Source organism: Delphinus delphis, chromosome 15, assembly GCF_949987515.2.
Source record: "Delphinus delphis chromosome 15, mDelDel1.2, whole genome shotgun sequence".
In the NCBI taxonomy this organism is placed as follows: Eukaryota; Metazoa; Chordata; class Mammalia; order Artiodactyla; family Delphinidae; genus Delphinus; species Delphinus delphis.
The window spans coordinates 51,979,139-52,002,802 of NC_082697.1; the positions used below are offsets into that span (position 1 = coordinate 51,979,139).

General features: G+C 44.0%; 1 protein-coding gene across 1 annotated transcript in view; it reads right to left on the reverse strand.

Moving 5' to 3' along the window:
- The window catches only part of TRAP1 (TNF receptor associated protein 1), a 44,936-nt gene that overhangs the window by 15,892 nt on the left and 5,380 nt on the right, over positions 1-23,664 (reverse strand). The window contains exons 2-6 of the mRNA XM_060031637.1: positions 7,328-7,492; positions 6,359-6,441; positions 5,039-5,179; positions 529-600; positions 125-285 (exon numbers count right to left, since the gene is read on the reverse strand). Coding sequence (XP_059887620.1) covers positions 125-285; positions 529-600; positions 5,039-5,179; positions 6,359-6,441; positions 7,328-7,492 — 622 coding nt within the window. The remainder of the gene's footprint in view (positions 1-124; positions 286-528; positions 601-5,038; positions 5,180-6,358; positions 6,442-7,327; positions 7,493-23,664) is intronic.

The following is a 23,664-nucleotide window of genomic DNA, read 5'->3' on the forward strand; positions in this document are numbered from 1 at the left end:
CCTGGCTTCCCAGACCAGGCTGCGAGCTCCAGCTGAGTCCCACTCTGCGTGGCAGGTGACACTTGCCTCGATGGCCCCAGGGCCTGGGGACACTCCGTGTGTGACATGGGACCTGCTCACTTACCCGTCTGAAAGCCACTGGTACCCAGGGCTGCCTGCGTCCACTGAACGAGAATAGACCTCGACTCTGTCAGCCACCATGAAGGCCGAGTAGAAACCCACTCCAAACTGGCCGATGATCTTGCTGCTGGCCTCCGCCTGGCTCTGGAGCGCATCCAGAAAGGCCTGTGGGGTGATACTCATCAGAGGGAGGCGGCCCTGCCCCGGAGACCTGCCGACACAGTGAAATCCTGTGATAAAGGGTCCCCAATGCCAACAAGCTCGTGCCTGAGGACATTCCTCTGAAGCTGGTGTCCAGAGCGTCTGGGACCTACCCTCTCTGGTCAGAACTGCCCTTTGAGGGGAGACCCTCGAACCTGAGAGGGGGAACAGCTGCAGCACCTGATGAAAGGGCAGCGGGGGGCTTACCTTCGACCCCGACCTGGCAATGGTTCCCAGGTTGGACACCAGCTCCTCCTGTGTCATCCCGATGCCAGTGTCCTGAGGAGAGAGACAAGCTAAGCACCCAAGCGAATGCACCAGGGAGCCAGGATGGACGTGTGGGGACACCCAGCAGGAGCACATCAGTTACACTTGCCAGGATGGATGTGTGGGGACACCCAGCAGGAGCACATCAGTTACACTTGCCAGGCGGGCCCAGCAAAGTAAGAACACTGTCACCAGAAAAGGCGAATTCCAGCCACGTCAGCCAGGCCTCACTGGAGAAAACCTCACTAGAGGATAGACACATAGATGAAAGGGACAAAACAGAGTCCAGGAAGAGCTGCACAGACAGTGTCACGTTATTTTTGACAAAGGTTCCAAGACAAATCACTGGGGAAAGGAAAAACAAATGGTGCAGAAACAATGGGACAGCCACAGGCGAAAAACAACTCTTAGCCTTCCCTTACATAAAAACAAAATGATCACAGATCTAAGTGTAAGAGCCAAGGCTGTAAAACTAGTAGAAGAAAAGATAGGAGAAAATCTTTATCACTTTGGAATAGGCAGACTTTTTCGATAGGTCACTAAAAGCATAAAGCATAAAAGGAAAAAGTGATAAACTGGATTTCATTAAAAACTTCTGCTTTTCAAAAGCCACTACTAAGAAAATAAAAAGGCAAGCCACAGACTAGGGGAAAATATTTGCAAAAGTATATCTGATACAGGACTCATATCTAGAATATACAAAGAACTCTTACAACGCAATAAAAAGACAAACAACCTGATTAAAAATGAGCAAAAATCTGAAAGACATTTCACAAGGAAGATATACGAATGGCAAACACATGAAAAGACACTCAACACCACTAATCATTAGGGAAATGAAAATTAAAACCACAATGAAATACACTGCTCACTCACCAGAATGGCTAAAATTAAAAAGACTGACAGTGACAAGTGCTGACAAGGATGTGCAGCCACTGGCATCCCAAATGCTGCCAGGAGTTACACAGAATGGGACACCTGCTGTGGGAACATTTGGCAGTTTCTCATAAAGTTAAACACTTTGCTTACAACCCAGCAATCCTATTCCTAGGTATTTACCCAAGAGAAATGAAAATATATGCCCACTCGAAGACTTAAATGTTCACAGTGGCTTTATTCCTAACATCCCCAAGTGCTCACCAACTTGTGAATGGATACATAAAACCGTGATGCCTCTACACAGCAGAGCACTTCTCAGTGACAGAAAGGAACAAACTACTGATACATGCAACAGCGTAGAAAAATCTCAAAAGCACTGTGACAAGTGAAAGAAGTCAGACTCAAAAGACTACCTCCTGTGTAATTCTGTTTATATGAAATTTCAGAAAACAGAAAACCATAGTGCCAGAAAGCAGATCAGTGCCTGACAAGGGCTGGGAAAGGCAGGGAATACTGGGGTGATGACATCAGTGGTGTGGGTGGTCCCATGACTGTGTATGTTGGTCCAAACACACTGTACACTTGAACTTGGGGAACTTGATTATATGTAAAAATCATATCTCAATAAAGCTTCTCAAAACAACAGCAGCAGCAAGCAAGGCACACACATGCACAGAGCAGAGCAAAGGAGTGAACAAGAGAGCACCAGACACCAGCAGCAATTCTGAGAAGCGAAACCAGGCCTGCTGGGAAGAGGCAGAGTCCATGGAGGCAGGCCCTCCACTCCATAAGATACGCGCCCCACAACCACCACCACCCCGCCGCCCCATAATCCCAGCCAGCAGGTCCTAGAGCAGCTGTCTCGGGAACGTGGTGGCCCTCAGGCCCACTGCCTGATGAACCCCATTTCTGCCTTTCTAACTCTTTGACTTTAAACTGCTCAAAGGTTACAACAGCCGCCAAAACTATTGCTGCGTCTAAAGTAAGACTGTTAATCCAAATACCGGGCTGTGATTAAAATATAGTACCACAGAATATTCAATAACATGGGGAAATATGCATCACAAGAGTATAAGTATGGTTAAAAGTGTGGGGCTAAAAAAAACAAAACAAAACAAAACAAAAAAAAAAGTGTGGGGCTTCCCTGGTGGCGCAGTGGTTGAGAATCCACCTACTAATGCAGGGGACACGGGTTCAAGCCCTGGTCTGGGAAGATCCCACATGCCGCAGAGCAACTAAGCCCATGTGCCACAGCTACTAAGCCTGCGCTCTAGAGCCCACAAGGCACAACTACTGAGCCCACATGCCACAACTACTGAAGCCTGCATGCCTAGAGCCCGTGCTCCGCAATGAGAGAAGCCACCACAATGAGAAGCCCGCGCATCGCATCGAAGAGTAGCCCCTACTCGCCTCAACTAGAGAAAGCCTGTGTGCAGTGACGAAGATCCAACACAGCCAAAAATAAATAAATTTAAAAAAAAATATGAAGAGTTACAGCTGACTCTTGAATAACACAGATCGGAACTATGCGGGTCCACCTATTCACAGATTTTTTTTCCAATAGCAAGTACTACCTACAGTACCACACGACCCGCAGTTGGTTGAATCCGTGGATGTGGAACAGTGGGTACAGAGGAACTGCGTAGGGAGACCTGCAAATGTGGAGGAACTGGGTATACAGAGGACAGACTAGAAGTTATATGTGGATTTCTGACTATGGGGCGGGTCTGTCCCCGCCTCCCCAGTGTTATTCAGGGTCACCTGTATATTAAAAAATAATATATCATTTAAAAATCTGTTTAGGGAATTCCCTGGCAGTCCAGTGGTTAGGACTCCGTGCTCTCACTGCCAAGGGCGTGGGTTCAATCCCTGGTCAGGGAACTAAGATCCCACAAGCCTTGTGGCGTGGCCAAAAAAATTTTTAAAAATCTGTTTAGGGCTTCCCTGGTGGCGCAGTGGTTGAGAGTCCGCCTGCTGATGCAGGGGATATGGGTTCATGCCCCGGTCCGGGAAGATCCCACATGCCGCAGAGCGGCTAGGCCCGTGAGCCATGGCCGCTGAGCCTGCGCGTCTGGAGCCTGTGCTCCGCAACAGGAGAGGCCACAACAGGGAGAGGCTGCGTACCATAAAAAAAAAAAGAAAAAAAAAAACCTGTTTAGATATGTAGACAAATGCATAGATCAAAACCCTAAATAGACACATACTAAAATGTCAACAGTATTTATCTTTGAATGATGGGGTGATTTTAAGTTTTCTCCTCTTCGAAAAGGGAACCCCTCTTACACTATGGTGGGAATGTAAACTGGTGCAGCCACTATGAAAAACAGTATGGAGGTCCCTCAGAAAACTAGAGTTACCATGTGATCCATCAAACCCACTCCTGGGCACATACCCAGACAAAACTATAATTCGAAAAGATACATGTGCCCCTATGTTCACAGCAGCACTATTTACAATAGCCAAGACATGGAGACAACCTAAATGTCCATTGACAGATGAATGGATAAAGATGTGGTGTGTATATATATATATATATATATATATATAAAATACATACATTATGTGTATATATATTATATATATTATATATATATAATATATATAATATATATATAATTATGTAATAATTATATATATTATATTACGAGTAATATAATATATAGTAATATATTATATTACTCGGCCATAAAAAAATAATGAAATAAAGCCATCGGTAGCAACATGGATGGACCTAGAGATTATCATACTAAGTGAAGTTAAATCAGAAAGAGAAAGACAAATACTATATGATATCACTTACATGTGGAATGTAAAATACAACACAAATGAACCTATCTACAAAACAGAATCACGGACACAGGGAACAGACCTGTGGTTGCGGGGCAGATTGTGGGGAGGGATGGATAGGAGTTTGGGATTAGCAGATGAAAACTATTATACATAGGATGGATAAACAACAAGGTCCTGCTGTAGAGCACAGGAACGATATTTAATATCCTGTGATAAACCAGAACGGAAAAAAATATGAAAAAGAATATATATGTATAACAGTCACTTCATTGTACAGCAGAAATTAACACAACATTGTAAATCAACTATACTTCAATAACATTTAAAAATAAATAAATAAAACGTCTCTTCTGCTTATCTGTATTTTCTAAATTTTCTATGTTGAATGAGTGGGGTTTTTGGTTTTTTTTTTTGCAGTATGCGGGCCTCTCACTGCCGTGGCCTCTCCCGTTGCAGAGCACAGGTTCCGGACACGCAGGCTCAGTGGCCATGGCTCACGGGCCTAGCCGCTCTGCGGCATGTGGGATCTTCCCAGACCGGGGCACAAACCCGTGTCCCCTGCATTGGCAGGTGGACTCTCAACCACTGCGCCACCAGGGAAGCCCTGAATGAGTGTTTTTATAGTAAATTAACAGTAACGGTGGTCAGCAGGTTACTAGGAGCCTACAGCCATGACGAAAAGGCAGCCTGTCCCCCATCCCAGAGGGTGAAGAGGCACTGGCAGTCACCAGCATGGGAGGCAAGGTGGCGTGCCCCGCGTCGAGACACTTGGATGAAGTACCTGGATCGTGATGGTGCCTTTCTCGGCATCAGTCTGCAAGTGAATCTCCATTTCCGGCAGCGCCTGGCCTTCAGACAACAGCTTATGACGCAGCTTTTCCAAGGCGTCGCTAGCATTGGAGATCAGCTCCCGTATGAACACCTACGGAAATGGAAAGAAGATGCCAACGCTGCAGGACCTATTTGGTTAGCAGCATCTGCAGCAACTGGTACAGGCTGGGGGAGAAATGCCACAGAACTGTTTAACCAGAAAGACGTCCTGCTTTCCTCAAAGGCAGTTTCTCCAGGGCAGCTCACAGAATGATTGAAGTTAGATCACATTGCCGTGACCCAACTTTATGTCGACTCTGACTCTACTGCTCCTTCCTCAACATCAAACCTGGAGTTAGGTGTCAATCTGTTAAGTTAATTCCAAACAGGACCCTGTGAGACAACTTCTTTCTCAACTCTTGCCCAGGGATGTCAAAATATCCTCAAAACATATTTTTTCTACTCCACAAAGGACTCATTGACTTCATTTAATCTAATCACAAACCAGACCTACCATGTTCAGGAGAAAAAAGGGCCACAGACCCAACTACCAACCCGTGTTTGTAAAGCCCTTTACCAGCGACAGACCTTCCACTTACAGTCATGGGGAGAGGGAAGGTGGTGTGACCTGACCCCAAGAGAACAGAAGCTGGATGTCACGGGGACACTTGAATATAGAATTTAACAGGACAAGACCTGGAAATATTCCCTGGAAAGTCCTTTCATTTTGGAAAGTTGTGCTTTACCCTTCTCAAATTCTTTGCATTTTAGCAAAAATGAGCATGGAAACGATGGTTCACCATGGCCTGTCACCCTTGAGCTTCATCATTTTGAGCTTCATCTCCTCAAAAAGGTCCTTGGCAGCTCCTCCCTGCTCTACTCCACCCTGGGCCAGGGTCTTCCTCCTTCAGCCCCAACACCCCCACAGACCACAGGTGGCGATGCCAGGTGATGAGGGGCGTGAACCCAGGGCCTCAGCACACATCAACAACACCACAGAGATGGACCTCAGCAGGACCCCACGGCAACACCCGAGGGACTTCTAAATTATCAGCACAATTCATTAATTCCCAGGTTCAATCTGGCTCAAAGAATCACCTGCATATAGTTATCCATGAAACCCAACAGATTTTGGTAAAAATACTCTCACTGGTAGCCAAGATCAGGACCTGTCCAAATTTAATGCATTTTCACAGCTAATGTACTAGCTGGCACCTCCCCAGAATAGCATAGAAACAGTCTCGCCAAAAGAAACCTTGCGAGTGCCGGGAGTGATTAGCGGGTACTGCACCTCTTTTTCTGAGTACAAGGAACGGGCAACGATGTCCAGAAGCTTCTTTGTCTCAGCCTGGAACTCATGTTTGGAAACAGAACCTAGTAATGAATTGCAGACACAACCAATAAAGTTTAATGTCTTTTTTCGTGGAAGAAAATGCTATGTAAAACATTCAAAAAAATCTTTAAGGTGAGGAGTTTTAAACATGTTTCAAAACAGCGAACAAAAAAGAAAGAAAGAAACCAAGTGTCTGGGCCTCAGGCAGGAGGTCTTGGGAGTGGAAGAAACCAGTGGTTCCCTCTCCCTGTAGAAAGGGGCGTAGGGGCACAAGCCCTCACCTGCCTCCCTCCCCGCAGCCCGCAGGCCTCAGGTCGGGCTACCTCCAGGGGCTGTCGAGGCTGGCACCTTACCCAGTCCTGAGGCGAGCTGGCTCTAACAACCAGACCCTGGATTCTATTCTGAATACAGTTGTTTCCGAATTGATCATTTAGAGAGCAAAGTAACAAGAAAACCTCACTTCTCCTCTTAACCCAAACATCAAATATTCTGTTGTTGTCTCATTTGAAAGCCAGAAATGGACCCACTGCAGGACTGGCTCTGGAGATTGCCTTCCACACTTGCCAGGAATGAAGGACAAGTCGGACTACAGTCCTTCACCGGCGGGGCCAACACTGAGTTTGCATCCTGCTTCCATGATTATTAACAGATGTGCCGTGAATCACTACTTTAAAGGGGCCCCGTGCGAACTCACGGGTGACCACCAGAGGGGGCAAGATACGCCAGGATGGAAGTCAGAAGTTCCTGAGAAGCCGGAAACGCAGGAGGCATTGTTTTGGGGAGCCCTCCCTCCAACCAAGACCTTCCTTCGTCTGAAGCGAGTGGGTGGCTCTATCAATCATTGCTTCTGCCTCAAAATCTTCCCCTCATGAGCCAGCAACGAGCCAACAAAGACTTCCTGGACCCAAACGCAGCTACATACAGTACCCTGCACGGTCTCCGAGCTGCTGATGATGGAGTGCAGGGGCTCCTCCTTCCGGTCCTCAGCAGCCTGGGAGCTGAACAGCCGTCCAACGTGGGAGCTTGAAGCCAGGTTTTGCCTGGGACTCCAGGACTGGGCTGGGGGCCTCCAAGGACACAGAACTGGTTTTCCTGAAAAGACAAATGTGAGAAAGAATGAGAGTTAATAAGACTTCAGAAACAGAAAATCCTAATTTGTTCACGTCTGGCAGATGCTAACATGGAATTCTTTAAGGCAGGCTTTTGCTCGAAAGACCCAGTGTCACCCAGGAGAAATCAGAAGTGACAAATGCTGTGCAGCTAGCTGGTATTTTGGCAGGTAGTTCTGGTAACATATCCTCACACGTGGCAAATACCAAGAACACATGAGAACTTGGGGCAGAACCGCAGGAATGGGCAGGGGCCTTTTGACACCACTTCCCACTATGTCCCCCAGTGAGATCGTGCACAAACCCACCAAACCCACACACGCCTCAGTGCTCACAGCCCCTCCAGGAGCCGGAAATAATGACAGGCTGGCCAGTCTTCTTACGGTGTAACTAACATGGAAAAAGGGAGAAAAAATACCCCTAAGAGGGAGCCAAATATTAAAATGTTGATGTTCTCAAACAGTCTCATCATCTTCTAAAGAATCTTTGCTGATTCTTTTCCTTTCCCTTTTTGTCCAAAACTGTCAAAGAGTTTTTAAAATTAGTGTATTTAAAAACTGCAAACCAGGGGATGATCTCCTCTACTTCGCAATCAGGAAGGGGATTCACAATGTCTCTTGAGTTGCTTTTCTGTAACTTCCTGCTCAGCACAGCGGACCAAGAAACCACTGCAAGGGAAGAAGGAAAACCCTTCCATTTGACACTGCTGTCCCCAGCCTGGTATGGTTGACAGACGCTACAGAAATACATGCAAAAGGTTGTCCCTGGTGGCGCAGTGGTTAAGACTCGGCGCTCCCAATGCAGGGGGCCCAGGGTTTGATCCCTGCTCAGGGAACTAGATCCCACATGCATGCTGCAACTAAGAGTTCACATGCTACAACTAAGAGTTGACATGCTACAACTAAGGAGGCCGCCTGCCACAACTAAAACCCGGCACAACCAAATAAATTTAAATAAATATTAAAAAAAAAAAAAGAAACACGTGCAGATACCTCCACTCTAACCGGCAGGATGGAGCCAGTCCTCACCAGCAGCCCCTGAAGACACTCGCTGGGGACTGGCATTGTTCAGTAGGCACTTAAGGCCCGACCTTTTCAAGGATACAGGTCAGACATACAAGACACTCCATGTGAAAGTCTAGGCCATAACAAACTGCAGCTGCCTGTTATGTAACTACATACATGTGACAGTCAGAAAGGAATGATTTAGAATGTCCAGAAATAACTTGTAGGTTTAAAAATCAACATATTGACTTCCACATTCCTACAAGGCATAAAAATCTGCATTTTCTTTAAGCTTACTCTTGGATTTATAAATAACACGATGTTAGCCTTTACCTCTACGCAGAGTACCTTTAAAACTACCCCATTTCAGAAAATATTCAATTTCCAATCTGAATATTGATATTTAATTCTCTGGCCTAACTGTATTGTTCACCTTATCCATACAGCTTAAAAAAAACCCGAAAACCCAAAACCCAAAAACAAAAAACCCACAACTGGAGTATTTCTTCTGGAATTAAATGGTATTTGGTTAGAGGGTTTAACAAACAGTCTGCACCAGGCCAGGTGGGGGTGCTGGGGTCCCTGTGATTCGCCCTGATGCAGGGCGAATGATGCCAGTGGACTTTGGGCAACCACACGCTGCCTCCCCTCCCAGGGACAGCGCTCCTGGCCACATTTGGAGACATAAACAGGTTCCCCACAAAAGCTGGGAACCCTCTGCTTTAAAGTACAGTAGAACTTCAGGATGAAATCAGTGAGACTAGGATAAAGGAGAGATGTTTGAGGGATGCAAGACCCGGGTTGGGCCTCAGGATGGATTCTGGATTCTAGTTCTCCATTGAGCACTACTCTGGACGTGGAAGTGTTTGGGCCACCAGAAGTCGGAGTGATGGGGGAGGTCCCCCAGAAGAAGAGGGGCAGAAAGCTCGGTAAGCACAGATTGGTGGTGTTCCTGACCAAGCCTCCACATAAGCCCAAAGATGCTGAAAGCATTTTAGAAATTCTTACATCTAATACTCCTCTTACCACATTTCATCGGCAACCACTCCCTATCATGTGGCCTCAGGAAAGGACACAGTGGGGAGGAGGGGATCATACTGAGTCTTCTTCCAACAGTGATATGCACGAAGCACTTATCCTTGTCCCCCCAGACCTCCCCCAGTTCTCCCGGTCCAAGGCCTTTGAGCAGGTTTTCCTGCCTACAGCATTGTTCCCTGCAACCCATCCCTTAAATTTCAACATGTTATTCTTCTGACACCAATTCCATCTTGTTATTTCTGATTTCTGAGGACTTATTCCTGAACGCAACCTCATCAATTCCAAATGCTTCAGGCTGGTCTTCCAGGCCCTCCACTAAGCAACACCCCAAACCTCCGGAACTCACCTCCTTCCTCCCCAGTCCAGCAGGCCTGCTGACACCCCATGCCCTGGAAGAAGGACTCCTGACCCGCTCCACTTGCATACATTTGTTGAACTGACCCCTATCCCCACTTCCTGTCCTGCCCTTCTGCTCATGGTCCTTTCCTCGCCATCTGCCTTTCAGTCCCATCAGGAAAGAACAGGTTGCATTTCCTCATGGTTAGCTGTAAACCATCCCTACCCCAAAGGAAACCAGAAATCACACAAAATAGAACAATTCAGAGGCTAAGGGCTCCTCTCATTTTCAGACTCCTTGAACTAACTGTTCTAAACCTGCTCTCATATGGGGGGAAGGGGCTACTGGATTATGGCTGGCACACTTTTATTTCCAGTCTTCTGTGTATAAATATTTTAATCAACAACACATCTTAGGGACTTCGCTGGCAGTCCAGCAGTTAAGACTCCGCACTCCCAGGGGATTCTCTGGTGGCGCAGTGGTTGAGAGTCTGCCTGCCGATGCAGGGGACGCGGGTTCGTGCCCAGGTCCACATGCCGCGGAGCGGCTGGGCCCATGAGCCATGGTCGCTGAGCCTGTGCTCCGCAACAGGAGAGGCCGCAACAGGAGAGGCCACAGCAGTGAGAGGCCCGCGTACTGCAAAAAAAAAAAAAGACTCCGCACTCCCAATGCAGGGGGCCTGGGTTCGATCCCTGGTCAGGGAACTATATCCGTCATACTGCAACTAAAAAAGAACCTGCATGCCACAACTAAGACCCAGCATAGCCAAATAAATAAATAAATAAATATTTTTTTTTAAAAAAAAAACACATCTTAGAGATCACTCTGTTTTAGTACATATAAAGCTGCTTATTCTTCTTAGTGAGCAAATAATATTCCACTGTAATGGATAAGTATTTAACTAGCGCTCAACTGATGGATGTTTAAACTGTTTCCAGTCTTGTGCTGTTAAACATAATGCTCCAAAGTGATAAAGAGTTATCTATTGATTGCATGCTTACCCTTCATGGAAGAAAGGAGATACAGGAAAATATCCATGTTTCCACTCTTTTGTGCAAAAGAAACAGGAAGGATAAATGAGAAACTAATGAGATTGTGTATTCGTTTGCTAAGGCTGCCGTAACAAAGTACCACAGACAAGGTGGTTTACAACACAGAAACTTAATCTCTCACGGTTCTGGAGGCCAGAAGTGGAAAACCGAGGTGTTGGCAGGGCTGATTCCTTCTGAAGGCTCTGAGGGACAGTCTGTCCACGCCTCTCTCCTGGCTTTTGGTATTGCCAGCAGCCCTGGGCTTGGGGCTGCCTCACTCCACTCTCTGCCTCTGTCATCACATGGTCCTCTCTTCCCCATGTGTGTCTCCTCTGTGTCCAAATTTCGCTCTTCTTAAGGTCAGTTATACCGGATTTGGGGCTTACTCTAATCAAATATGACCTCATCTTATTATACCTGCAAAGACCCTACTTCCAAATAAGGTCACATTCACAGGTAAGGGCTTGAACGTATCTTTTGGGGGCACACAATTTAAGCCATAAGAAACTGATTACAAGGGCTGTTAATTTCCTGGGACTGCTGTGACAAAGCACCACAGGCTGGGCAGCTTAAACAACAGAAACTTATCATCTCACAGTTGTGAAGGCTAGAAGTGTAAAATCAAAGTGTTGGCAGGGCTGGTTCCTTCTGAGGCTGTGAAGGAGAATCTGTTCTATTACTCTCTCCCAGCTTTGGGAGCCCCAGGCATTCTTTGGCTTAGAGATGACCACCTTCTCCCTGTGTCTTCACATCGTCTCCCCTCTGCTCGTGTCTGCCTCTGCATCCAGATTTCCCCTTTTTATAAGGACACAGTCATATCGGATTAGGGCCCACCCTAACGACCTCATCTTAACCTGATCTTCTGCAAAGACCTTATTTCCAAATAAGATCGCATTCACAGGTCCTGAGGGTTAGAATTTCAGCATCTTTTGGGGGACACACGATTCGACCCATAACAGATGTGTGGGAACAGAATGGAGAAAGGAGGTTGGGAATGGCGTAGCAGAGCTGAGGGGAACGTGCATTTCTGAGTATCCCTTTTCCCTCTGATTCTTAGAACCATGGTAATGTTTCACATACCCAAAAAGTAAATAGTTAAGAGCAACCAGGGTGTGTGGAGAACAAAAAACTAAATACAAACAGTAACAAATGTGCACAACTATACTATGAATAACATAACTGCCCTGAAAGAACCTAAGTGACTTTAGAAAACAGCATTTGGGGAAAAAGAAAAAAACCAGTACTTTGCACAGGTGACCCTCGAACAACGGGGGTGTTGGGGCACAGAACCCTCCACCCCACCCCCCGTGAAGTTGAAAATCCAAGTATAACTCTGTAGTTGGCCCTCCAACACAAGCATATCCACATCCGTGGATTCCAACCAACTGCAAATTGTGTAGTACTGCAGTACCTACTTAGTGAAAAAAATCTGCAAATAAGCGGACCCTCACAGTTCAGAGGTCAACTGTTCAAGGGTCAACTGTATATTGTAAAGCTGGGCTCAAAAAGGACAGCATACTATTACTGTAGCAGAAGCGGTAGCAATTCTCAAACTGCTCTGTGTATATACTAAGCTCAAGCAAGTGAGTACATTGTGACTCAAGTCAGGAGAAAGGAGTCAGGAAAGGGCAGGGGGAGGCCAGGGTGAACCTTGCTGTGCTGCAAATGGAGGCATCAGTGTCAGTGTAGAAATAAACACCAAGGTGCATACATGTGGGTGACAGTGCACACACACGCATACTTCCTGGCTGTGTCTGGGGACACCCAAGCAGCAGTGAGCACACCTGGCACCAGGAAGAGCACCCGTCTCGGACCTGCCACCCCAAAGTCCCACATCCCAGGAAATGCCTTCATCCTGGGCAAATTGGGGTGTGTGGTCACCCTCCCTGGCACCCAGATCTTTGGTTTGTAAATACCATTCTCCAATAAAAGGAATCGAGACCACTGGAGAACACACCAGATGAGCCCAGAATACCTGTGGTGCTAGAAAGTGAAGGACTCACAGATGACGGGACGTGCTGAGAGGGCACAGGCTCTGAGCGGAAGGCGCTCCCGGTGGCAAAATCTAGGACAACCTAAGCAACAACATAATGACAGTGGGGGACTGTCAGCTGGTGAACAAAATAAATATAAGTCCACACCTACATAAATAATAAATAAATGGAGGAGAAAGGACCTCTTCCTTATAGAATTACAATTAGTAAATGTATAAGGAATGATGGAAATAGACAATCACCATCAGACAAGCACAGTAACAGCTGTGACAGGTACAGATTGTTGATTTGATGTTCACCAGAAACAGAACATCTTCAGAATCTCAAAGAATCCCCCCTCTTGGTTTCAAAGAGAGAAACAGTACTTTACGGTGAAATAAGTGGCAGATAACCTTTAACTAAGCGACTGCAGTGACCATCATCAGGAATGAGATGTGTCCATATCCTGCAACTCCTGGTGGGGTGAGAGGGCACAGCCTGTTTTCTGTTGTGTTCTCACCAAAACCACATCTCGATCTAATCATAAGAAAACACCAGACGAACCCAAATATATATACACAAAAGTGTCAAGGTGCTGAAAGACGAACACAAACTGAAGAGACACAAGTACAGGATGGAGGATCCTGGTCCAGCAAAGGACATGGATGGGAAACCCAGCTAAAGTCAGGTAAGACCGGCATATTACTGAGTAGTACTGTGTCACTGTTATTTCAGTTTTCAATAATTATACCATGGCCACGAAAGATAGTAATATTAGGGGAAATTAAGGAAAGGGGAAGGGAAGACTGAGTACTATTTTTATAACATCTCTGTAAAGTAAAAAATATTTCAAAATAAAAAATAAGACTCTAAGGAATATTCCTATACATGTGTCATTTCATTTATGCACAAGTATACATTTGAGTACACATCGAGAAGTGGAATCATCAGGTCCAAGGTTATGTCCAATTTAAACTGTGGTCAATGCTGCCAACTCACCCTCCAGAAACTTATCAGTTTACATTCCCACCAGCAATATTATGAGAGTGTGTATCACCCCACACTCTTGCTAAGATGGTAATGTTATAAAACTTTTGGATCTTAGCTTATCAGTTAGGTAAAAATTTTACTGTAGTTTTCATTTATATTTCTCTTATTATAAGCAAGATGGAGCATCTATCCACATTTTAAAATATTTTCTATTTCCTTTTATGTTAATGGACTGTTGATATCCTCTAATCATTTTCTACAGAATTTTTTCTTATTGATTTGTAAGAACTCTATATATTAAGGAAATTAGTTCTCTGTTTGTAAAGGACTTCCTTGCTCCAAGATTAAACACAATTTTCCCATGTCTTATTTTTCCTATTCCTTTTGCTTTTTTCGCCACTTAATACTCACAATACTTTTGAAAGGATTTAATATGTTGTTTATGATGGGAATAATATAAGTCCTCGGAGTTAGGAAAAGGGAAAAAAATAAGCAATCCATATTTTCAACCACAATTTTAAGAATTTCCATTATATTCCAAGATTATATTAATCAACAGCTATCAAGAACAGATTTGATTTCAGGTTAAATGAACTTTCTACAGTAATTTTAAGAATAAACCAGGGCTTCCCTGGTAGCACAGTGGTTGAGAGTCTGCCTGCCGATGCAGGGGACACGGGTTCGTGCCCCGGTCCAGGAAGATCCCACATGCTGCGGAGCGGCTGGGCCCATGAGCCATGGCCGCTGAGCCTGCGCGTCCGGAGCCTGTGCTCCACAACGGGAGAGGCCACAACAGTGAGAGGCCCGTGTACCGGAAAAAAAAAAAAAAAAGAATAAGCCAATAGTGCAGTAAGTCTGCCTGAACCAGATACAAACACACTATCTGCACAGTATCGGTCCTCATGTTCCCCCTACACCCTAAAGGAAAAACCACAAACCTCAGTGTCAAACTACAATGTCTTAGTATTAATCTGTTTGGTGGTTTGGGGTCACAAAATGGGAAGCACCGATAGTTTGAATCTGACAACACACACACCTGCCAGTGCTCATGCTGCTTCCTCTACCTCCAACTTCTTTCCATTTGAACTGCTTCAGGATCCAGCATAAGGCCCGCTCTCCCACCAGGCCTTCCCACCCCCCACCACAGTACACAATAATCTCTCCCTACTATGAATTCAGAGCACTTGTTTTCCATGCTACTAAATTAAAACTGCTATTACAAGCCAGCTTGTGGCATTTCTTCTACTATTAACTTTTTCTTAATATATAACATCTCACCAAAGTAGGGCAGGAACAAGCTTATATTTCTTAGCATCAAATTCTCTGAAAGCAAGAACAAACATATTTCTCTGTATGCCAAAGCATCTGATGCAGAAGCAGCCTTTTTTTTTTTTTACAATCATGAAACTTTTTATCAGCATAAACATCACTATACTCAATCAGAACCCCATTCAATCAGCCAACAGATGGCAGTAGTGATCCACAGGCCATTTTAACTAGTAAGCATAAATTAAAAATGCAACTGCCAACAGGGGCCTGCTAAGGCAGGCACATGAGTCAAAACACAATGGGTATGTTCTTTTTTTTTTTTTTTTTTTTTTGCGGTATGCGGGCCTCTCACTGTTTGTGGCCTCTCCCGTTGCGGAGCACAGGCTCCGGACGCGCAGGCTCAGTGGCCATGGCTCACGGGCCCAGCCGCTCCACGGCATGTGGGATCCTCCCGGACTGGGGTACGAACCCGCGTCCCCTGCATCGGCAGGCGGACTCTCAACCACTGCGCCACCAGGGAAGCCCGGTATGTTCTTTTGCTTTGTTTTCTTAAGGAAAAAAAAAAAATCTTTCTTATATATCAGCCATAGTTCTTACTATGGTTTTGCTTCATAATGGCATCCTAAGTTATGTACCTTAAATACAGACACATTATTTTAAGCTATGAGAAATATGCTGATTGTTTCTCTGGAATTACATATTCCAAATGGACAATCTCCCATTTTCTCAAGTGTGATATGGATAACAGCAATTTCACTTTTCGTCTTTATTACACAAAGTGCCACTTCCTGTATGGCTGAGGTGTATCCTACCAACCAAACCTGACAACAACCATGAACACAGGAACAACAACAAAAAGACTACCTGAAGGCTCTGGAGAACCAACAAAAGCAGGCAGATTCTGGAGAGAAGATATTTGGAAGAAGGGAACAGCACAGAATGGCGGTGGGTTCAATGAGGGGTGGCTAAAACTCTAAGAGAAAACACACACAATGTGTACTCTTCTGGCCTGAAGAACCAGAGGAGAGATTTGGAAAACCACAGAATATGAAAAGTGAAGGGAGGAAATCCCAGAAAGGCGAGTCAGAGATAGGGAGCCCCCAATTTGGGGAATAAATTCTTCTAAGTCTCTGGCTGACCTCCTGAACCATGCATATGTGGGGCAAACTGCAAGCAGCCCAGTTAAGGAAAAAAGTCAAGCTGCTGCCTAAGAGAAAGTGTTTGCAGTGGCGGGCCAACCAGGTCAATACCCACCTTTAAAACAACAACTACTCGTCAGAGGAATATAACAAGAGTCCAGAGATTCCACAAGGCAACATCCACAATGTCCAGGATGCAATAAAAAGTTACTCAATATACAGAGAATCAGGAAAATGCAACCCCTGCTAAAGAGAAGTGTCAGTCAATGGAGACTGGTGCCAAGAAGATCCAGATGTTGGTATCAGAAGACAAGGGCTTTAAAACAGCCATTATAACAATACTATATGACATAAAGTAAAATATGCTCAAAATAAAAGATGAGAAATCTCAGAGACAAACTATAATAGAAGAACCAAGTGGAAATCCTACATACAGAAAATACCATGTCTGTACTGGGCATATACCCTCAGAAAACCATAATTCAAAAAGAGTCATGTACCACAATGTTCATTGCAGCTCTATTTACAATAGCCAGGACATGGAAGCAACCTAAGTGTCCACTGACAGATGAATGGATAAAGAAGATGTGGCACATATATACAATGGAATATTACTCAGCCATAAAAAGAAATGAAACTGAGTTATTTGTAGTGAGGTGGATGGACCTAGAGACTGTCATACAGAGTGAAGTAAGTCAGAAAGAGAAAAACAAATATTGTATGCTAACTCATATATATGGAATCTTAAAAAAAAAAGAAAAAAAAATGGTTCCAAAGAACCTATGGGCAGGACAGGAATAAAGACACAGACTTAGAGAATGGACTTGAGGAAACAGGGAGGGGGAAGGATAAGCTGGGACGAGTGAGAAAGTGGCATGGACATTATACACTACCAAATATAAAATACGTACCTAGCAGGAAGCAGCCGCATAGCACAGGGAGAACAGCTAGGTGCTTTGTGTCCACCTAGAGGGGTGGGATAGGGAGAGTAGGAGGAAGATGCAAGAGGGAGGAGATATTGGGGTATATGTACACATATAGCTGATTGACTTTGTTATACAGCAGAAACTAACACACCACTGTAAAGCAATTATACTCCAATAAAGAAGTAAAAAAAAAAAAAACCATGTCTGAAACTTACAAATTAACTAGAAGGCTTAAAAACCAAATGGAGACAACAGAGGAGTCTATGGACTTCAAAATAAATTGACAGAAATTATTCAATGTGAAACAGATTAAAAACAAATGAACAGGGCTTCCCTGGTGGCGCAGTGGTTAAGAGTCTAACTGCCGATGCAGGGGACTCGGGTTCGTGCCCCAGTCCGGGAGGATCCCACATGCCGCGGAGCAGCTGCGCCCGTGAGCCATGGCCGCTGAGCCTGTGCATCCGGAGCCTGTGCTCCACAATGGGAGAGGCCACAACAGGGAGAGGCCTGCGTACCGCAAAAAAAAAAAAAAAAAAAAGAACAGGGTCTCAGATATATGTGGGACAACAGAAATAAGTTTAACATACATGTAACTGGAGTCCCAGAAGGAGCAGAGAAAGAGAATAGGGCAGAAAAAAATTTGAAGAAATAATAACTGGAAAATTCCCCCAAAGCTGGTCAAAGACATATATTTACAGATTCAAAAGTTCGATGAACCACTAGCAAGGTAATATCAAAGAAAAACACCTAGGCACATCATAATCAAACTGCTGAAAACCAAATAAAAAGAGAAAATCTTGGAAGCAACCAGAGAAAAACAACACATTACATGAGCGAACAGTAAGTTGAATGACAGCTAACTTTTCATCAGAAATATGGAGGCTGAAAGACAATGGTATTTAATGCTGTTTAAGTATTAAACAGCAGACCTGCACTAAAAGAAATACTACAGTTCTTCAGGCTGAAAGTAAATGACATGAAATGGAAACTTGGATCTTCAAAAAGGAATGCAGAGCATCAGAAATGATAACCTATGTAAACACAAAAGAATTTTTCTCTAATTTCCTTAAAATATATACAGCAATTTAAACCAAAAATTAAAACATTATCTTGTGGGGTTTACAACGTATGTACAGGCAATACATAAGACAAATGTAACATAAAGGATGGGGTGGAGGGAATAAATGCACCTATATAGTTGCAAGGCTTTTACAGTTTATATGGTATATTACAATACTAATTCTAAACAGACTATGAAAAGTTAAGGATGAACATTACACTCCCCAGAGTAACCAATAAAAAATGATGCGAAGAGGTATAGCTAAAAAAGCATTAGTAAACTAAAATGGAATTCTAAAAAATATTTACTTGATCCAAAAGAATACAAGAAAGCTAGAAGACAGGAAAAAATGAGAGGGGACAAATAACATAATGGTAGAGATAAATCTGACTACATCAATAATTACATTTTAGGTCAATGGACTAAACACTTTGATTATAAAGGCAAAGACTGTCAGAATTGATAAAGCAAGACCTAATTATATGCTGTCTACAAAACAATCACTTTAAATATAAAAGCACAGATACACTGAAAGTAAATGAATGGAAAAAGATATGCCACGTAAAAAGTAAGCATAAAAAGGCTGGTAGGACCAAATTAGATCAGACAAAGTACATTGCAAAATAAAAAGTATTACCAGAGAGGACTTCCCTGGTGGCACAGTGGTTAAGAATCCGCCTGCTAATGCAGGGGACACGGGTTCCATCCCTGGCCCGCGAAGATCCCACATGCTGCAGAGCAACTAAGCCCATGTGCCACAACTACTGAGCCTGCACTCTAGAGCCCGCAAGCCACAACTACTGAGCCCATGAGCCACAACTACTGAAGCCCGTGCGTCTACAGCCCGTGCTCTGAAACAAGAGGCCACTACACTGAGAAGCCCATGCACTGCAATGAAGAGTGGCCTCCGCTCACCGCAACTAGAGAAAGGCTGTGCGCCACAACAAAGAGCAAACGCAGCCAAAAATAAATAAATAATAGGGAAACATTATGAACAAATTTATGCCAAGAAATTTGACAACTTATATGAAATAGACAAATTCCTTGAAAAAATTATCCAAAGTGACAAATGAAACAGAAATTTTGAATTGCTTTATATGTAATAAAGAAATTGAATTTATTTGCAAAAGTATTTCTGTAAATAAAATTCCAGGCCCAGAATTTCTACTGAATTCTATCAATCACATGAGGAAGAAGTAACATCAATCTTACACAGTTTCGGAAAATAGCAAAAGAAGGAATTATTTCCATTCAAGTTTTATGATGACAGCACAACCCTAACATCAAAAGCTGACAAAGACATCATGCACACACAATAAAAATACTACACCAATATCAATCATGGACACAGACATGGAGGTCCTTAATAAAATATTAGCAAGTAAAATCCATTAATATATAAAAATGATACTACATCACAACCAAGCAGGTTTATCTGAAGGATGTAAGGCTAGTTTAACACTAGGCAGACCTTGGAGATATTGCAGGTTCAGTTCCAGACCACTACAATAAAGCGAGTACCACAATAATAAAGTCACACAAATTTTTTGGTTTCCCAGTGCATATAAAAGTTATATAATTAATCTAGATATTGCAGAACACTAAAAGTGACCCAGAAGCCCTTCAGAAGAGGAGTAGCTGAGTCCTTTGCCATTGTAAATCTGGGGAGGGAGAGTGATGGGTATTTAAGATGGAAGATAAGTTTGAGAATCGTTAAATAAAAAGTCAGGATGGAGAACAGAAATGATAATTAGATCCTTTTTAGAGGTAAAAAGATATATATTGGGCTTCCCGGGTGGCGCAGTGGTTGAGAGTCCGCCTGCCGATGCAGGGGACACGGGTTCGTGCCCCGGTCCGGGAAGATCCCACATGCCGTGGAGCAGCTGGGCCCGTGAGCCATGGCCGCTGAGCCTGCGCGTCCAGAGCCTGTGCTTCGCAACAGGAGAGGCCACTACAGTGAGAGGCCCACGTACCGAAAAAAAAAAAAAAAAGTACTAAAAGAAATTATAAGAGATATTTTAAAAACAGCTTTGAGATATAATTCACCCAGTTAAAATGTACCATTCAATGGCTTTTAGTGTATTTACAAAACCAACCTCATTATCTAATTGAGAATATTTTTAACACTCCAGAAAGAAACTCCATACCCATCAGTAGTCACTCCCCATTCCTCCCCCATTCCTCCTGCCCCCAGCTCCTGGTAACCACTTTCTGTCTCTACAGATTTGCCTATTCTGGACATTTGCCTATTCTGGACATACTACACATGGTCTTTTGTCTATGGCTTCTTTCACTTAACGTAATGTTTTCAAGGTTCATCCACATTGTAGCACATAACATACCTCATTCCTTGTTATGGCTGAATAACATCAATTATATGGATAGGCCACATGATGTTTATCCACTTATCAGTTGATGGACAATTGGGTTGTTTCTGCTTTTTGGCTAATATTACGAATAATGCTGCTATAAACATTGTCGTACAAGTTTCTGTGTTTTAAATTCTCTTGGGCATAAACCTAGGAGTGGAATTGCTGGGTCAAATGGTAAGTCTATGCCATTTGTCTATGTCAAAGTCTGTACCATTTGAGGAACTGCCAGACTGTTTTCCAAAGTGCTGCACCATTTTATATTCCTGCCAGCAGTGGGTGAAGGTTTCTCCACATCGTCACAGATGTTTGTTATTGCCTGTGTTTTTTTTTATTATAGCCACCCTGGTGGGTGTGAAGTGCTATCTCATCATGGTTTTGATGTGCATTTCCCTACCTAACGTCTAATAACATTGATCACTTGAGATCTTTTTCCTTAATGACTTAAAAGGGAACTCTGCCCAAACAAGACACCATAGCCCAAGAACCATAAATTTATGGACCACATAAAAATTAAAGTCAATAAAGTAGACCCTTAAACAAAAAAAAAAATTGTAACTATGTGATGTGATGGATGTTAACTAAACTTACTGTGGTGATCATTTTGCAATAAAGTCAATAAAGTAGACCCTTAAAGTCAATAAAGTAGACCTTAAACAATAAAGTAGACCCTTAAACAAAAAAAAAAATTGTAACTATGTGATGTGATGGATGTTAACTAAACTTACTGTGGTGATCATTTTGCAATATATACAAATATTGAATCATTATGTTGCCCAGCTAAAACTATTATAATGTTATATGCCAATTATATCTCAATAAAAAATTAAAATTAAAAAAATTTAATGAATAAATAAAGACAATGAGGGATTTCCCTGGTGGTCCAGTGGTTAAGACTCCATGTTTCCACTGCAGGGGGCACAGGTTTGATCCCTGGTCGGGGAACTAAGATCCCGCATGTCACAGGGCACAGCCAAAAAAAACAAAACAAAAAGATCCCACATGTCACAGGGCATAGCCAAACAAAACAAAACAAAATAAAGAGGTAGAAAAAATAAAAATAAAAACAAGAGGACCTCCCTGGTGGCGCAGTGGTTAAGAATCCGCCTGCCAATGCAGGGAACATGGGTTCGATCCCTGGTCCGGGAAGATCCCACATGCCACGGAGCAACTAAGCCTATGCGCCACTACTGAGCCTGCGCTCTAGAGCCCGCGAGTCACAGCTACTGAAGCCTGCACGCCTAGAGCCCGTGCTCCGCAACAAGAGAAGCCACCACAATGAGAAGCCTACACACTGCAACGAAGAGTAGCCCTCACTTACTGCAACTAGAGAAAGCGCGCGCGCAGCAACGAAGACCCAATGGAGCCAAAAATAAAATAAATTTATTTTTTTAAAAATAAAACAATGAGCAATAACCACACTTAAAAAAATGAAAGTCAATGGGCAAACACACTAGAGTTAAAAAAAGTCTGAAACATGTGGCAGAAGGCTAGTTTCCTTAATACAGCAAGATCACTCACAGATCTACAAGAAAAAGACCAACAGTGCAAGAGGAAAATGGCACTTCACAAAAAAGAGAAACATCAATGGCTTTGAATCATAGAAAAAGATGCATTACCACATTCATAGCTAAAGAATTGCATTTTAAAACAAGATAGCATTTTCACTGTCAGACTGACAAACATTTATAAAATAGTTATGCTAGCACTGGTGAAGGTGTAAAAAACTGTTGGTGGCACTGCCTGTGATTTTAAAAAGAACGAAGACTGCAAACAACCTAAAGGTCCCTCAGGAGAAGGTTAAGTGAAGGAAGGGGCACCACACTGTGGCTCCAGGGCTCTGGGTGTCTAGATACAGCATGTGCAAAGTGTGAGGGGCAGACCGCGCACAGCCCATGACCGGGGTAGCCCTTCTTCATTCCCAAGGGAAGGACGGTGTGGACACCCGTCGCTGCAGAGGCTTTTTCTGGAGCCACTGGGCAGTGAGCTGAGACAGGGTAGAAGTTTTTTTCACTGTACCAGTCTGTTCGGGAAAACACCACTACCTTCTCACTAATAAAAATGTAGAAATAATTTTTCTCAGGAAACTCCTATGAAGTTAGCTTTAACTCTAACTCCCCATCTTATCACCAGCTGCCCATATCTCCCCATGAAGTCACACGTAGAGGAAAGCAGCGCGACTCTAACCCGACTCCACTCAAGAGCGTCCCCAGCGCGGCCCCCACCTCCTTACTGTCCCTCCAATATGCCAGCCCATTCCTGCCTCAGGACCCTGGCACCTACCACTCCCTCTGCTTGAAACGTCCTGCCTCGGACACCTTCACCTCCTTCCAGGCTTTGCTTAAACGCCACCCTGCACGTGAGGCCTCCCCTGACCGCCCCACTTCTACTGCGATCCTCTTCCTGCTTTGGTTTCTTCACATGACATCCATACAGCACGTACTTGTCTGCATAGACTCCACTCCACATCAGAGCCACAGAGGGCCAGGACTCCCGTCCGTCTCATCCCACAGCAGGCACTGCAGATGTTCGTTTAAGGAACTGCTGCTGCCACACTATGGAGCTCCAGTGGCCTTGACCGTCTCATGTCTTTATTTTTCCCACGATCACCCTAGAGTTGGAGCAGGCCCTTGATAAACACATGGTCATTTTCTCAGAAGGTACAGCCACAGGACACAGTGTTTCTCAGAATGCAGGTCAAGATTGCTGATTATGAAAGCAATTCAGTGAACTAAGCAATTCAGTGAGCTAAGTCAGAATTTTTTTTTTTTTTAATGAAACGGAAAGTAAAAGAATGCATAGCATGGGACTTCCCTGGTGGCGCAGTGGTTAAGACTCCATGCTCTCAACGCAGAGGGCCAGGGTTCAATCCCTGGTCAGGGAACTAAATCCCACATGCATACTGCAACTAAGAGTTCACATGTCAAAACTAAGGAGCCCGTGAGCCGCAACTAAGAAGCCCACCTGCCGCAACTAAGACCTGGTGCAACCAAATAAATAAATATTTAAAAAAACAACC